The sequence below is a fragment of the Dipodomys merriami genome, unplaced genomic scaffold, assembly GCF_024711535.1.
Source record: "Dipodomys merriami isolate MVZ:Mamm:240054 unplaced genomic scaffold, mDipMer1.0.p SCAF_45, whole genome shotgun sequence".
Classification (NCBI taxonomy): domain Eukaryota; kingdom Metazoa; phylum Chordata; class Mammalia; order Rodentia; family Heteromyidae; genus Dipodomys; species Dipodomys merriami.
Window position 1 is genome coordinate 6,695,099 of NW_027206013.1, and position 17,730 is coordinate 6,712,828.

General features: G+C 50.0%; 1 protein-coding gene across 1 annotated transcript in view; it reads right to left on the reverse strand.

Moving 5' to 3' along the window:
- The window catches only part of Sec14l2 (SEC14 like lipid binding 2), a 30,286-nt gene extending 19,164 nt beyond the window's left edge, over positions 1-11,122 (reverse strand). The window contains exons 1-3 of the mRNA XM_069994542.1: positions 10,982-11,122; positions 8,373-8,448; positions 421-464 (exon numbers count right to left, since the gene is read on the reverse strand). Coding sequence (XP_069850643.1) covers positions 421-464; positions 8,373-8,448; positions 10,982-11,035 — 174 coding nt within the window. The 5' untranslated portion in view covers positions 11,036-11,122. The remainder of the gene's footprint in view (positions 1-420; positions 465-8,372; positions 8,449-10,981) is intronic.
- Between the last annotated feature and the right edge of the window lie 6,608 nt (positions 11,123-17,730).

The window sequence follows — 17,730 nt, forward strand, 5'->3', positions numbered from 1 at the left end:
CCCTTACTGAAAAAGCTCAGAGACAGTGGCCACACACAGACACAGGTGCACACACACACACACATGCACACACACACGTGCACAACAGGAAATGCACATCAGGACATGAAGCAGTTAAGTGACAGCATGAATTGACCACCAGACCACAGATGGTCACTACAAAGCGCTGGGCAGGAATAAGGGAAAGAAAAAAAAAGAGGCCTTGTGCATTTTAAATGTCTCAGCAAGCAGGAGCAGATGATCCACCTCAGCTAGCTAAGAACTAGGAAAATCTTGCCTTTGCAGAGCAAAAGGCCAGAAGTAGGCTCGTGGCTGTGATGGATAGGGGCGGGAGGGGATGGGTAACTGAAGATCAGGAAAGTGAGATTCTGATTGGTGGATGAGAGGTAACAGTAGCATTAAGAGCCAAGTGGATCTCACCTTCCGGAGCATGGCCTCTGACTTCTGCAGGTCAAAGCTTCGTGCTGTAACAAGAAGACACTATCAACATCAGGCTAGCAAACCCAGTGTCTCAAGAGTACGAAGAGTAAACCTGCTTGCTGATCACATGTATGGTATATATGTGTACACCAGAGGGGAGCCAGGAAGATGACACAGAACTAGAGGGAATCAGGGAAAACCATACAACAGCGGAACCCATCAGCTGCACTGGACATTGACCAAAATGAACTAAGCAACTTAATGGCAGCGATGGGAGGGAGGGAACAAATAGGAAAGAGGGAACAGCTGATGCTATGCCAAACAAAAGAAATGTACATATCACCCAATGTGGAAGAAATAACTGTACCTCAAAGCTCATAGAACTCATAAATGTTATACACAATTTGCTCCAGGAAAGTTAGAATGTGTTTGTGACTTTAACTGAGCATCACTATCCCACAATACTGTGACATTTGAGAAATTATGTAATCACTTAATCATAATTAAAAAAAAAAAAAAGTAAGCCTGCTTCCAGCCTGGGTATCACCCCAGGTAACTCAGATCACCCCACATGCAGAGGCTAATGGGAGGGTCACTGAGGGCTTGTGGGATGTCACAGCCAATGTGTTTGTGGGCAGAACAGGTCAAGTTTAATGAATTGGGGAGGGGAGCATTGCAACTTCAAGGTCAAAGAATTTTATCCCAGTGGCTGGGCATAGTTGGCTCACGCCTGTAATCCTGGCTACTCAGGAGGCTGAGATTGGTGGATCACACTTCAAAGCCAACTGGGCAGAAAAGTCCTTGAGACTCTTATCTCCAGTTAACCAGCCAGAAGCAGAGCTGTGGCTCTGCTAAGAACATGAGGGCCTGAGTTCAAGCCCCAGTGCTGACACAAGAAGAAAAACAATTACATGCTAGTGGATATGATCAGGCAAAGAGTTTTATCTCTTCTGAGGGAAAGTGAACCCTGTACCCCCTTATCAGTTGGCCTTCCCCTCACAAACTTTTATCTACTATGCAAGTCTAAAATCCAGTTCAGAGACACTGACCCAAGTTCAAAGATGAATGTTGCAGGGACAGTGCTGGAAGATCCCTCCAGCCAATCCTGTCATGTCCCTAAAGACCCCGACATCCCTTAGCCTTGAGTGAAAAAGCCCAGGCCCTGAGTTCAAGTCCTTGTGTACACACACACACACACACACACACACACACACACACACACACACACACACACACACACACACACACACACACACACACACACACACACACACACACACACACACACACACACAGAGTTTTCTGGACCAATGCTTTATCATGTCCCTAAACCTCTGCTCAGGTCTGAACACAAAAGATCCTCTTGCCTCCCATTTCCAAGCCCTGTGCTCCTAGATTATCTGAGCTGCTACTACATACACCCCTTGCTGGGCTTTGAACTCAGGACCCTCCACTTGCTAAGCAGATGCTCTACTACTTAAGCCACGCCTCCAGATCTACACTTCTTTTTTTTTTTCTCTTTTGTGCTTGTCCTGGGGCTTGAACTCAGGACCTGGGTGCTGTCCCTGAGCTTCTTTTGTTCAAGGCTAGCACTCTACTGCTTAAGCCACAGGGCCACTTCTGGCTTTTTCTGAGTAGTTTATCACAGACTTTCCTGCCCTGCTGGCTTCAAACATGATCTTCAGATCTCACCTTCCTAAGTAGCTAGGATTACAGGCACAGCGCCCATCTCATGCACTTAATTCTTGTACTGAGGTAAGATCTACTATGGAGACACTGAAGGAAACCCAACTCTCCAGATACCAGAAAATTCTGTACTATCACCCTAGATCTTCCCTCCTCCCCTCCTGCCAAGCTTGGGCCTTTTAGCTATTCCTTACATTCAGCTCTAAGACCATTCAAATAACTTCCCTTTGGATTCTCTCCAACTTGCCGGGGCCCCCTCTTAAAGTGAGCTATCCAGGGTCGATTATAGCTCCAGGTGCTATTTTCCTTCTTCAATAAACCCCAAGAATTTTCATAGCAACAGTCCACACCCTCAGATCAGTCAACTGAAACCCCCAAATCCTTTACACCTGGGCTGTGGCTAAGCCTCCACCCCTCCTTGGAAAGGTGGGACTTGCCACCCACTCTTATCAAATTTCATCTCTGCCCAATCAGCTTCCTCCCATCCTTTGTAGGGTTTCTGAGCTCTAGATTCTGATGCATTTGCCCATCTGACTGATGAACTGTAGTTCCTGGCTGGATGAGTGTATGGATTTATTTGGCATCTAGATATGTTGACAGTCCTAGAACCCTGACCAGACAGAATGACCTCTGGACTGTCACTGATGGGTGCCTTCATCACCACTTGCTGAGTGTACACAGATCTAGTTCTGGCTCTAACCCTCTAATCCTAGCTCCTCAGGGCACTGAGATGTGAGGATTGAGGTTCAAAACCAGCTCAGGCAGAAAGAAGAAGTCCATGAAATTCTATCTCCATTTAACTAGCAAAAGAACACAAAAAACAATAAACCCAAAACCTTGAAACTAGAAGCATGTCTCAAGAGGTAGAGCACCAGCCATGAAAGGAAAAAGCTAAGCAAGAACTCAAGGCCCTGAATTCAAGCCTCAGTACTGGCAAAAACAAAACAAACAAACAAAACCCTGACCGGGGCCACACTGCCAGCAGTTTTGAAAAGTGGCCTTGGAACTTTTAACGATCAGTCTTCTCATACGATAGTGACAATCTGGAGCAACTTTATTTGTTTGTTGCTTGTTTAGTGGTGCTGGGGATTGAACACAGGGCCTCTTGATTAATGAACACTCTACCACATGAGCTATACTCCCAGTCTTTTTGCTTTTAGTTCATTTTTCTTTTTCTCTCTTTTTATTTTTTTTTGGGGGGGGTGGTCGGTCATGGGGCTTGAACTCAATTCAAGGCCAGAATTCTAGCACTTGAGCCACAGCACCACTTCCAGTTTTCTGAGCAGTTTCTTGGAGATAAGAGTCTCATGGGCTTTTGTCCGAGTTGGCTTTGAACCTCAATCCTCAGATCTCAGCCTCCAGAGTATCTAGGATTACAGGTATGAGCCACCAGCACCTGGCTTTTAGTTAGTTTTTCAGATAAGTCTTCAAGCTAACTGTGCCTAGACTGCCCTCCAACTATGATCCTCCTACTCTGCCTTTCAAGGAGCTGGGAGCATAGACATGCACCACCATACCCGGCATGGTACAATATTTAGAGAACTATAATGTGGCTTTGCATCCAAGGTCTTCTACCTTCTGTATGCAACCTTGGGCAGGATAGTGCATGTCTCTGATCAATCATTTAATAAACTAGAAATATTAGAAGGACATAAAGCAACATCTTCTCATGAGAGGAGCTAGACCCCAAAAGTAGGAAAGGATACTCTTATCTTCTTAGAGAACCAGGGGTGTGGTGGTAATGAACTGTGAGGGGGGGCGGGGCTTATCTGAAGGGAAGCTCTCCAGTAAGCCCTTATCTGCCAAGGTTCAGCATCCATAGTTTGTAAGGCCCTCAGAATTGCTCCTGGCTCTGGACCTGGTACTCCTCAGACCTGCTGAGCCAGGCCTCTCCCAGCTCCTACTCCCCACTCAGGGGTGGCCCGAAGCCTGGCATGGGGCATTGCCAGAGAACCCAGCCCTAACAGTAGCCACCCTGTGCTCTTGTTTGACCACACCCTAGTCCTAAAAATGTGTGGGAGGCTCAGATCTGCCCTTCCTCCTCACGGCTGCCCCCCTCTTCCATGTATTAGCCATTTCTTTGACTCAGAGCTCAGTCCCAGATCAGGGTCAGCAAGTGGGGATTTGTGTCTCTGCTCAATGTCTGGGGACTGGCAGAAAACTGAACTCCAAGCCCACACCTGACTTAGAGAAAGACATTCTGTGTGTGGGTGGCTAACAAAACATTTCTTTTTAGAATCAAAGGGAGAAAGAGAAAAGGGTTTGCTTTTTGAAAGCAGCAAAAACCCTAATTCAAATTCATAATAGGGTCTGACCAGGCCTGAGCTTCTGCCCAGGAAATGTAAGGCACAAATTAAATACTAAGGAGACATTCTGTTTGAAGAGGTCAGAGCTTGGATCGGTGGTAGTGCTTGCCTTGCATGCATAAGATGTGGGGTTGATCCTGAGCACCATTCAAGAAGAAAATAAAAGGGTTTTTTCATGGTTATTGGCTTTTGTGTATATGTGTGTGTCAGCCCTAGGGCTTGAACTCAGGGCCTAGGTGCTGTCCCTGAGCTTTTTTGCTTGTGGCTAGGGCTCTACCATTTGAGCCATAGTTCCACATCTGTCTTTTTGGTGGTTATCTGGAGCTAAGTCTCACAGACTTTCCTGCACAGGCTGGCTTTGAATCATGATCCTCAGATCTCAGCCTCCTGAGTAGCTAAGACCACAGGCTTGAGCCACTGGCACCTGGTTAAGAAAAGTTTGCCCAGCACTGGTGGCTCATGCCTGTAATTCTAGCTAACCAGGATGCTGAAATCTGAGGATGGTGGTTTGAAGCCAGCCCAGGCAGGAAAGTCTGTGAGACTCCTATCTCCAATAAACTACTCAGAAAAAGCCAGAAGTGCTCACTTTGAGCACAAAGAGTCTCAAGGACAGTGCCTAGACTCTGAGTTTAAGCCTCAGGACTGGCAAAAGAAAGAAAGAAAGGAAAGAGAGAGAGAGAAAGAAAGAAAGAAAGAAAGAAAGAAAGAAAGAAAGAAAGAAAGAAAGGAAGGAAGGAAGGAAGGAAGGAAGGAAGGAAGGAAGGAAGGAAGGAAGGAAGGAAGAGGGCTGGGAAGGTGGCTCAGTTGTAGAGCACTTGCCTTGCATGCCTGAGGCCCTGGGTTCGATTCCTCAGCACCACATAAGCAAAAAGAAAAAAGCCGGAAGTGGCGCTGTGGCTCAAGTGGTAGAGCGCTAGCCTTGCGCTGAAGAGCTGAGGGACAGTGCCCAGGCCCAGAGTTCAGGCCCCACGACCGGATCCCAAAAAAAAGAAAGAAAGGAAGGAAGGAAGGAAGGAAGGAAAAGGAAAGAAAAGAAAAGAAAAGAAAGAAAAGAGTTTATATGAATTCTCAGGAATGACTGGAAAGAGTGCTGGGCAGGAATCTCAAACCCTAGGCTCTGCCCTGATTCTGCTTTGGAGAAGGTCCCTCTCCTCTCTGAGCTTCAGTTTTCTCATCTGGCAAATGAGGATGACCACATTCCTCTTACTTCTCAATGTTTCCCATGAGATTATAGCTGGTGCCAGATCTAGGTACTTGGTGAACAAGGGGGTCCCCTTATGCCAAGGGGCGGGGTGGGTGGGGAAAGGGCATTAGGTGTCTGGGAGACCAGCTGGCAGGACTCTCCTAGATAAAAGAGAGCTATGAAACCATATTTTTCTTCTTCCTAGCAGGAGCTCCATAGCTGCATCATCTTGTAGCTGGCCCTTTAAGAAGGTCTTCCCACCTACCCACCCACCCGCTTCTAGCTCCCATACTTCTGCAAATGCTGGGCCAAAATTTCCTCCAGCCTCCCCCAGGCTACCCTTCCATCCTCTCTGGGTGAGATCACAGCTTTTTTTTTTTTTTTTTTGGTGAGGTGGGGTGGTGGTAGGAGAATGGGAAAATGACAGGTTCCCTGAGCCCCACGTGTCTCTCCTGGGTGCTCAGGTGCATCTTTAACAGGTCAGCTTTATTGTATTTCTGGAAAGCAAAGGAAACTACATGGTTGTCCTCCTGAGATGTGAGCCCTAGGTGTCCACAGAGGAATAATTGCATGGTTTATACTTTAAGATCTTGGGATTTGATTCTAGATCCCAACTTAGAACATTGCTGATTTAACTCTCAATGGTATTTCCTTTGTTATTGCTTTTCCTTTTTCTTTCTTTCTTTTTTTTGGGGGGGTGGGGGGGAAATCAGTCATTGGGCTTGAACTCTGGGCCTGGGCGCTGTCCCTCAGCTCTTCAGCTCAAAACAAGCACTCTACCTACCACTTGAGCCACAGTGTCACTTAAGGTTTTCTTGTGATTCATTGTTATAAGAGTCTCATGGATTTTCCTGCCCAGGCTGGCTTTGAACTGTGATCCTCAACTCTTAGCCTCCTGAGTAGCTAGGATGACAAGCATGAGTCACTGGCACCTGGCTTCTTCTTCTTTTTTTTGTCAATTATGGGGCTTGAACTCAGGGCCTGGGCACTGTCTCTGAGCTCTTTTGCTCAAAGCTAGCACTCTACCACTTTGAGCCACAACTTCACTTCTGGTTTTCAGGTGGTTCACTGGAGATAGGAGTCTCACAGACTTTCCTGCCTGGGCTGGCTTTGTATCTTGATCCTCAGATCTCAGCCTCCTGGATAGCTAGGATTACAGGCGTGAGCCACCAGTGCCTGGGCCCTCCTTTGTTACTTCTAGTAATATAGTTTGTATAAATTTTAAAAAAGAGAGAGAAAGGTGTCAGAAGAAGAAAGGGAGGGTGGCGTATGACCTAAATGACAGCGAAAAGAAGAGTCTAACCCTAATACTAGAAAAGGAACACATAGCTCAATCATGTCATGTCTTGCCTAGACTAGATATTTGACGTTAGCCTTAGGTACAACTGCCAAGTCAGGGCACACTTGGAACTAGAACTCAGAGTCTGGAGCTCCTGAGTCCCTCACATTTCCATGCACAAGATTCCACTGTTATTAAAATAAAACAGCCAGCCTCTCTCAGGGAACAGAGTCTGTTGTGCTGACCCTGGGATTTAAACTCCGGGCCTTACACTTTTGCTTGGCTTTTTCTGCTCAAGGCTGGTGTTCACTTCCAGTGTTTTTTGATGGTTAATTGGAGATAAGAGGCTTACAGCTTCATCTGCCTGGGCTGGCTTTGAACATTGATCCTCAGATCTTAGCTGAGTAGCTAAGATGACAGGCGTGAACCACCAGTGCCCAGCCAGATCCTAGTTCGAACCTTAGCTCTGTCTCTGGCTTTGCACAAAGCGGGGCCTAGCTTGGCCTCAGTTTCCCTCAGTTGACCAACAGAGCTGATTTATGTAGGAGATGGAAAGAGGCCAAGGCTGACAGGGAGCAACCAGGGCCTTTAGTCTCCTCTGTGCCTGCAGCTTGCCCACAGTCTTCACCTCTCTGAACCTCAGTGCCCTAGCTATCCAATAGGGTTTGCAGGTTTCTAATTACCAAGTACCTTCTAGACTCAAGCATGGGGTGGGGGGTGGGGGTAATTATAGCCCAGGCCCACAAAATCATTTGGTACACACCAGGAAAATGCACTTAGGCTTCTCCTATGTTTTGGCTGCCCATGACCTATCAGCTTGTATTGATAATTTTGTAGGACCCATAAATAACCTTTTTTTTTTTTTGGTCGGTCATGGAACCTGAACTCTGGGCCTGGGCACTGTCCCTCAGCTCTTCAGCTCAAGGCTAGTGCTCTACCACTTGAGCCACAACGCCACTTCCGGCTTTTTCTGCTTATGTGGTGCTGAGGAATCGAACCCAGGGCCTCATGCATGCAAGGCAAGCATTACTACCACTGAGCCACCTTCCCAGCCCCATAAATGACATTATAAATATCCAATGAGCTGGGAGCTGGAGGCTCACGCCTGTAATCCTAGCTACTCAGGAGACTGAGATCTGATGTTCAATGGTCTGAGATCTGAAGATCAAAGACAGCTTGGGCAGAAAAGTCTGTGAGATTTTTATCTCCCATTAATAAGCAAAGCAAACAAACAACAAACAATAACAACAACAACCAGGAAGTAGAGCTGAGGCTCAAGTGGTAGTGTGCCAACAAAATATCCAAATGATCCTTAGCAGACACAAGGTTCCCACCCTTGCAAGGCTGAATCTCCCACCCCAAATTCTCAGATGGTCAGGGGTGGGTTTCCAGGAGTTGTCAGTCTGTTCTCTGTTGTCCAGAATGAGCCTTTGCCCAATCCAGCCCCTCTCCCTGCGCCCTCCCCACCCCAGCCCCAGCTCCCTCCCTTTTTCCTCACCTCGGAGCCAGCGCAGGAGAAAGTAGTCATCTGGGTTGGGCAGGATGGGCAAGACGTCCTGAACATTCTCCCGAAACTGCAAGGAGAGGCAGCCGAGTAAGTGGCTGTCCCCACACCCGGCCTAGCCTCTCTCTGGGGCCCTTCCATAGGGGCCTTTATGGACACTTCTTTTACATGAATGGGTGCTGCACACACTAGCGGAACACATGTCAGGTGTGATGTGTGGGGTGCTAGGTCTTACCAGAGGGGTGCTGGGTAGCACGGGAGGGGAAAGAAGAGATGGGGACACTTTCCTACCTTGCTGTGGGCTTGCCTATTGGCACTGGAGTGGGCAGATGGGTATGTGCCTGGCTAACTGCAGAAATGGGCATTCTGGTTTGTGCCACAGCAAATGTCAGTGTGGGCCCAGCGCACGTGATTTTGGCACTGTGTCTCCAACACTGCTCACTCGGATTCCCTTGGAGCGTCCCCAGTCTTCAGATGAAAAAATATTAACCCAGGGAGGCTCAGTAACATATCCAAAGTCAAACAGCATTACAGAGATGAATATCTGGGTCTGTTTTTCACACTAGAGCACATACTCTCCCCATCACAGTTTTTTTTTTGGGGGGGGGGTGACCAGTCCTGGGCCTGAACTCTGGGCCTGGGCACTGTCCCTCAGCTCTTCAACTCAAGGCTAGCGCTCTACCACTTGAGCCACAGCGCCACTTCCGGCCTTTTTCTTTTTGTTTATGTGGTGCTGAGGAATCGAACCCAAGGCCTCATGCATGCAAGGCAAGCGCTCTACCACTGAGCCACCTTCCCAGCCCCCCACCACAGTTTTCTACCAAGTCCTTCTGCCTCTCCCTCCTTGGTAGTAGAAGGGGAAAAAAATAGTAGAAGGGAATGGTGGTTCCTGTATGACTTTGTGTAAAATGGCATTTTTTTAATTGTGAAAATACTGTACAGAGGGGTTACAATTACATGGGCAAGGTAATGAGTACATTTCTAATCAAGCATTGTTGCCTCCTCCTTTGTTTCCCCTTCCCTTCCCATCTCCTACCCCCTCACCCTCCCATCCCTAAAATGACATTTGAGCTGGGCCTGAAAGCAACAGGAGATGAAGGTTTAAAAAAAAGAAGAAGAAGAAGTCTGGGGCTGGGAAGGTGGCTCAGTGGTAGAGTGCCTGCCTAACATGCATAATGCCCTGGGTTCGATTCCTCAGTACCACATACACAGAAAAAGCCAGAAGTAGCCCTGTGGCTCAAGTGGTAGAGCACTACTTGCCTTGAGCACAAAGAGGCTCAGGGACAGTGCCCAAGCCCTGACGGGCAAGAAAAAAAAAAGTCCAGGGGTCAGCAGGAAGCCATGAAAGGAAAAAAGAAGTGGCTTCTCTAAACAAGAAAGGTGGACAGTGACCCCCAGGGACAGGCCACACCCACCTCTAGTCTCTCATCATAGGCCAACAGGCTGCAGTGTGCCCTCCCTAAGCCTCGGGTCCCCACCACTCACCTGTCTCTGGTCACTGACCTACAGGACAGCCCCAGAGAAGCCAACTCTGCCCCTTGCCTAGGTCAGCAGGGTTCTCTGACTCTCCCCTCCCCCCGCAGCTCCCAGAGCTTCCAGATCGCTGTTCCTCACTGCTCCTCCAAGCCATAGGCATGAAGTCAGCCAGGACTGACCCTACCCAGCTCCTGTGTCCACTTTAATCGCTACCTAATCCCATCTCGGCCCGACTTCCCTTGCGAGTTATCTCTGAAGCCTCCCTGCCCAGGCTTGGGGGTGGTTGGGGAAGGGTGGGGGGGAGATTCCATGGAACCAAATTCTCCCCATTGATCCTATAGAAGAAACATCAGCCCCCACTTTCCAGCCAATGGAAAGCTGGCCCTGGCCGTGGAGCTGTCTGGACCCCAGTGATGCTGGCTCAGAGAACTCCCCCGCCCCCAGATCACCTGTGAGGAGAGGATGGAGGAAGAGACCCCAGCACTTAAACTGTCATCCCCCTCCTCGGCCCAGGTAAAGCCGAGTCCATCCCCCCTACCCCTTTCCTCCTGAAAGTACAAGCCAGGCTGGGCTCCGAGTTTCAAGACAGGGGTGGAGGTGAGGCTTGGGATTTGCCCAACCTCACCCCATCCCTGGGAGTCCCAGGAAAGATCTTAAGTGCGCACACAGAAGAGTCGTTTGCCTTCCACACTAGCCGGATGCGACCTCATTTCCTTGCACGAAGAAGGGAACAGAGAAGGACAGGGCTTAGCCCAAGGTCACACAGGCGCGACCACGGTGCCCAGCCAGGGGCTATCCCAGTGTGCTAAGGAGCTGTCCACCGCCCTCTGCCCCGGCCACTGCCCTTTCGAGGGGGAACAACCTCCGGGAAGCGGGGGGAAGCCCTGCGGCCCTGCCGCCAGTCCCCGCCAGCCCCGGGCATCAATGTTGCCTTTGTGCCCCGGGCTGCGCGCGAGAGCTTCCCGGGGGCCGCGGACCGGGGTGGACAAACTTCCCGGGGTGCCGGGAGAGGGCGGACGCTGGGCATCGGCCCCGAGCGGGGCGACGGCCGCGCGCCCTCCGGGGACCCCGTCCCCAGCTCCGTGCCCCGAGGCGGGGCCGCGCCCTGGGGCCCGGCGACGGCTCACCTTGGCCAGGGCCTCCTGCTGTTTGGGACTCAGGTCGCCCACTCGGCCGCTCATCGTGGCTCAGGCTCGGGGCGCGCGGCGGCGGCGGCGGCGGCTGATGCAGCCCAGACGCGTCCTGGTGCAGCACCGCCAAGTCCCGGGCTTCTGCGGAGCGGCGAGGCGCGCGGCCAAGCCCCGCCTCTTAAAGGGTCCCGCGGGGCGGGGCGGGGGCGGGGCTGGCGTCCAAGCCCGCCTCTCAAAGGGGCCCTCGAGGTGGGGAGGGGGCGGGGCTGGCGGCCAAGCCCCGCCTCTCAAAGGGGCCCTCGAGGTGGGGAGGGGGCGGGGCTGGCGGCCAAGCCCCGCCTCTCAAAGGGGCCCTCGAGGTGGGGAGGGGGCGGGGCTGGCGGCCAAGCCCCGCCTCTCAAAGGGGCCCTCGAGGTGGGGAGGGGGCGGGGCTGGCGGCCAAGCCCGCCTCTCAAAGGGGCCCTCGAGGTGGGGAGGGGGCGGGGCTGGCGGCCAAGCCCCGCCTCTTAAAGGGGCCTGCGGGGTTGGGCTAGAAAGGAGGAGAAGTATAGGGCCAGGAGATTGGGGGCGGGGAAGGGAGTGTCTCTTTGGTTCTAAAACAGAAGACTGCTGAGGGAAGTGAACTAGGGGTGCCCACCCTGACTGCTGCTAGTGAGCAAGAGAAGAACACAAGTCTGCAGTTCAAATCTACCCTTCACCTATACTACCCGAGCTTCCTGTGCCCTGCTGGCTTTCTGAACTCCAAGGTGATGGACAGGCTCCATCTCATGACCATCTCATGACCAGGTCTCTCTCTCTCTCTCTCTCTCTCTCTCTCTCTCTCTCTCCTCCCCCCTCCCCTGCCCTAAGATCAGACCTCATAGTGCAAGATTTGCCCACCTGTCCCCTCTTTTCCTCCCCCAGGACAATGGAGAGGGCTCCTTGGGTCCCAGTGAACATGATGGCCCTCCAAGTCTAGGCTTGTGCCGCCTCTAGGAACTAGAGCTTTGCCTTTCCTCTCCAGAGCCTGCCATCCTCCTAGTCTGCCATCTTTTACCATGCCCAGCTTGCAGCCATCTTGCAGTCTGGCAGCTTCCCCACCCCTCCCCCCTTCCACACCTGATGGACAGGTAGGGTGAAGAACACGGTGCCAGGCTGAGGGTCAGGAAGCACCCACCAGGGGCTGTCCTCCCCAGCAGAGCCTTGCCTTGCCCCTGGTCTCTAGGAGCCACTCCAATAGTGCTCACAGCTCAGTCCCCCTGCAGCCATACCACCCTCCCCTGGAAATTAGAAGGCTTGGATTTGAATGTCAGTACAGAACTTTCTTGACATCCCATTAGCCAGCCAATTCCCTTTTCTGAATTCTAGCTTCTTCCCTGAGCATGAGTGTGGGACTTCAAGTCAACAGGAGGTTAAAGGGAGTTTCTGTGGTCAGGCCTCTAATCCTACCTACTCAAGAGGCTGAGATCTGAAGATCACAGTTCAAAGCCAGCCCAGGCAGGAAAGTCTGTGATACTCATCTCCAATATACCACTAGAAAACCGGATGTGGTAGCCGGGCGCTGGTGGCTCACGCCTGTAATCCTAGCTACTCAGGAGGCTGAGATCTGAGGATCGCGGTTCAAAGCCAGCCCGGGCAGGAGAGACCGTGAGACTCCTATCTCCAATAAACCACCAGAAAACTGGAAGTGGCACTGTAGCTCAAGTGGTAGAGCGCTCGCCTTGAGCTGAAGAGCTGAGGGACAGCGCCCAGGCCCAGAGTTCAAGCCCCACGACCGACAAAAAAAAAAAAAAAAAAACGGATGTGGTGCTGTGGCTCAAGCGGTAGAGCATTCGCCTGGAGCTGAAGAGTGCAGGGACAGTGACCAAGCCCAGAGTTCAAGCCCCTTAACCACCAACAACAACCAAAAAAAGCCAGCAATTAACTGGCAGTAAAGCAGAAGTAGAGCTGTGGCTCAAAGCACAAAAGCTCAGTACTGCACCCAGTTCAAGACAGCCCAGAGTTTAAGACTCAGGACCAAAACCAAAACCAAACAAAAACACAAACAAACAAACAAACAAAAACCAGAAGTGGAATTGTGTGGCTCAAGTGGTAGAATGCTAGCCTGGAGCAGAAAAAGCTAAGTAAGAGCACAAGGTCCTGAGTTCAAACCCTAGTAACTGCACAAAAAGGGGAGGAGCTAATTTACATAATACCACTTGATGAATGCCTACCCTAGCCTGTCCTGTGCTGTTTGCCCTTTGCTGCTTGCCTAGTCAGGTCTCAGCCTCAGGGTAGAGGAAGCCAGTCAACGCAAAGGCCCAATGAAAGCAGGCCTGCTATCAGTCCATCTGTTTCCCAGTGCTGGCTTAGGGCTGGGAGCTGTGGGTTTCTGGATGATGGCCATGTCTGTCATGCAGGATGGGCCGGTCTCTCAGAACTGCAGCTCAGCAGCTTTTCATGAAGCCCGTGCCCATCTGACCATCCAGACACACCCCAGGCATGGCCTCTGCCCTATACAGTGAATTCACTTCTTCCTTTCAGAGCTCTGCAGCCTTCGCCTACCTCCAAGAGATCACTTTGTCCATGACTGTGTGCCCAGCCGTAGACACTGCTCAGAGATCTGCAAATGAATTAGACACCATCTTGCTCTCCCAAAGATAAGAAATGGGCACTGAATGAAAAATGAGAGAGAGAGAGAGAGAGAGAGAGAGAGAGAGAGAGAGAGAGAGAGAGAGAGAGAGAGAGAGAGTCATGAGGAAAGACAGCATGTCCAGGAGCTTAGAAAAGGTAGAATTTTGCAGTCAAAGAGAAGAATCCTGGGAGGTTTCATGGAGGGAATGGTATTTGACCTGGACCATAAAAAGTGGGGTAGGTCGGGTATGGTAGAGCATGCCTGTAATCCCAGCCACTCAGGAGGCTGAGGTAAGAGAATCTCAAGTTGGAGATTAGGTTAGGCTATATACCAAGACCCTGTCTCAACATAACAATTGTACAGGAAGGGTTTGGAAGAGGAGCTTAGTTATTTTGTGTCAGCTCAGTGACATAAGCTATTTTGGTGACTGGTGGGGACTGTGGCTATAGTCAGAGAGCTGGAGAGAACTGGCCCCTGAAGTTACCTTGCATCTTCCCTGTCAGACTTGTGGGGTCCCTGGGTGCAGAGTTTCACCCGACAAGCCTTACACCCATAGCCCAGCATCCTGAACATAGGGATGGCCCATAGATGCAGGCCAACTACATGAATGCAAGAAATGCTCCCATACAGGCTGGGCTTGGTGACACATACCTATAAGCCTAGCGCTCAGGAGGGGGAACCAAGAGAATTGCAAGTTCAAGGCCAACTACAGAGCAAGATCATGCTCCCCAACAAAAAGAAGGAAAAGATGGGGAAGGAGAGAGGAAAGCAGATGCTGAGGGTACCCTAGGAGAGCAGCAGACCTCAGTTATCACATGGGGAAACTGAGGCACAAAGACAGTGTGGCTTGTCAGAGCCTGGCACCAATGAAGACTTAGGCCCACCTTCTAGAACCTGCTCCAGTGTCCTCAAAACTCAAGCCTCCCGGAAGTTAGAAAGCAGACAGCCCACAGTGGCTCACCTTTGAAATTCTAGCTACTCGGGAGGCTGAGATCTGGGGGAACCTCTGTGTTTGTCGCCAGCCCAGGCAGAAAAGTCTTCAAGATTCCATTTCCGAAAGAACCAACCAAAAAAGCACAGTTGGAGGTGTGCCTGAAGTGGTAGCATGCCCACCAAACAAGTCACAAGCCTTGACTTCAAACCCAGTACACACACACACACAAGAAAGAAAGAAGGAAAGAAAGAAAGAAAGAAAGAAGGAAGGAAGGAAGGAAGGAAGGAAGGAAGGAAGGAAGGAAGGAAGGAAGGAAAAGAAAGTAGCATCCTCTCATCTCTCTTTTTACCCAGCAGCAGATGAAGGTAGCAGCAGGCCCTTTAAACCCTGTTTGAAAAGGGAGTCAGTTGTTCATGCCTGTAATATATGAGAGCAAGAAAGCTCCCATACAGGCTGAGTGTGGTGACACATCTGTAAGCCCAGCACTCATGAGGCTGAAGCAGGAGAATTGCAAATTTGACGCTAACTTGCACTACAGAGCAAGATCATATTCCCCCTCAAAAAAACATAAAGAGAACTCCTAGCCAGGCATCGGTGGCTCACGCCTGTAATTCTAGCTACTCAGGAGGCTGAGATCGGAGAATCACGGCTCAAAGCCAGCCCTGGCAGGAAAGGCCGTGAGACTCCTATCTCCAATAAATCACTAGAAATCCAGAAGTGGTACTGTGGCTCAAGTGGTAGAGCACTTGCCTTGAGCTGCAGAGCTGAGGGACAGCGCCCAGGCCCAGAGTTCAAGTGCCATGATAGGTCAAAAAACAAACAAACAAAAGAACTGCTAAGAAATTCTAGCTACTTAGGAGTTCTGAGGATAGAAGTTCGAAGCCGGCCCAGGGAAGAAAAGTCCATGAGACTCTTAACTATCTCCAATTAACCAGCAAAAAGCCAGAAGTGGAAGTGTAGCTCAAGTGATAGAGCTCCAGCCTTGAGAGAAAAAAAAAGGGTGAGAGCATAAAGCCCTGAGTTCAAGTCTCAGGGCTGGCATACACTGGTGGCTCACCCCTGTAATCCTAGTTACTCAGGAGTCTGAGATCTGAGGATCTCAATTCAAAGCCAGATAGGTCAGGAAAGAGCCTGTGAGACTCTTATAGTGTAATGAATATTTATTTATTTACTTATTTATTTTTGCATGTCTTTTTAAAAAAAGTGTCACTTGGAAGGGCTTTGCTCTTCCCTGCTGTAGTTCCTGCCTTCCAGAGCTACTGCAGGGTATAGATAGTTCCCAGGCAGTCCCAGCAGCCCTACCCACATTAACGCACATTGGCCCTGGCTTGGGATAGGTAGGGTAGGGATGCCTTTCTTACTAGAAGCATGACTGAGATCTTTATTTAAGATGCTTCCAGAGGGGGCTGGGAAGGTGGCTCAGTGGTAGAGCGCTTGCCTTGCATGCCTGAGCCCTGGGTTCAATTCCTCAGCACCACATAAGCAAAAAGAAAAAAGATGGAAGTGGTGCTGTGGCTCAAGTGGTAGACACTAGCCTTGAGCTGATGAGCTGAGGGACAGCGCCCAGGCCCAGAGTTCAGGCCCCATGACCGGATCCAAAAACAAAAAATCAAAGATGCTTCCAGAGGGGGCTGGGGGTTTAGCCCAGCGGAAGGGCGCCTGCCCAGCATGCAAAAGGCCCTGGGTTGGTCCTCAGCCCTGGAAAAAAAAAAAAAAAAAGCTACAAGATGCTTCCAGGGACTAGGCATGGGGACACAGGCCTGTAATCCCCAGTTCTTGGGAGATGGAGGTAGGATGATCTTTGGCCAATCCCAACCTGGGAAAAAGCTCAAGACAAACAAACAAAAACCTAAGCTGAGCATAGTGGCTCATACCTATCAGCCTATCTATTCAGAAGGCTGAATAAAAAGGATGGCAACTTGAGGCTAGACCCAGACCAAAAGAAAACATTCTTGAAACCCCATCTCATCAAAAACAAGTAGGATATGGTAGTACATACCTGTTATTTCAGCTACAGTGGGAAGCGTAAATAGGAGGATCATGGACCAAGCCACTTGAGTGAAAAAGTGGTAGACTCTAGCTCACAAAAATGGCTGGAGGGGCTGGGAAGGTGGCTCAGTGGTACAGTGCTTGCCTTGCATGCATGAGGCCCTGGGTTCGATTCCTCAGCACCACAGAAGCAGAAAAAAAAAAGCCAGAAGTGGCATTGTGGCTCAAGTGGTAGAACGCTAGCCTTGAGCTGAAGAGCTGAGGGACAGCGCCCAGGCCCAGAGTTCAGGCTCACGACCAGACCCAAAAAAAATGGCTGGAGACATGACTCAAATGGTAGAACACTTATCTCAGGAAGGGTGAAGTCTGAATTCAAATCCTGGTTCCATCAAAACCAACTGCACAAAACAACAACAAAGACTAAATTACAAGTGAAAAGTCTCGGGAGTGTGACTCAAGTAATCGAGTGCTTGCCTAAGTTAGAGTGTAGCCAAGTTCAAACCCCAGTACAGCAATAAATAAATACACAAACAAATAAACACCTAGAGCATTTCCTTTGTCCTTTACTGGATCAAACCTATTCAAAGAAAAGCAGAGGAGCCATGTATGTGGGCAGAGACCCTTATAACTTTACCAGGTACTCTGTCACACAAATTCTGGAAGATTCTTTCTGTGCAAGACAGGTGATTTACAGAGCAATCTGAAGGAGAGAAATAGCTCTGAGCCAGAACCTGTGATGGAGATTTGAACTTCTCCTGACTTCCAGTTCAACTGCTCTTAAGTGGGCATCTTGGGTATAGATAGGCCTTGGAGCTACCAGCAAGGGGTGACTCAGATGCATGTTCACCCTGCAGAAAACAGTCCCCAGCCTGACTGAACTCTTCCCTTCCTAATCAGGAGTGAATGAAGATGAAAAACAAAACAAAATAAAAATCCCTTTAGTAAAAAGAACTCTCCCTTTTGTCTCTCCCTACCAGGTTCTCTGATTACCTACTTCCTCCACTGAGGTTTTACCAGGCCTGCCCACAGCAAAACACCTGCTACTTTAAGCTGATAATAGAAATCCTACATACATCAATGGATACACTCCTCCAAGCTGGCTGTGATGACAGCATTCTCCTTCGCCTTTCTCTATTTTCTTTTCTTTTCTTTTCTTTTTTTCTTTTTTTGGTCCAGTCATGGGGCCTGAGCACTGTCCCTCAGCTCTTCAGCTCAAGGCTAGCGCTCTAC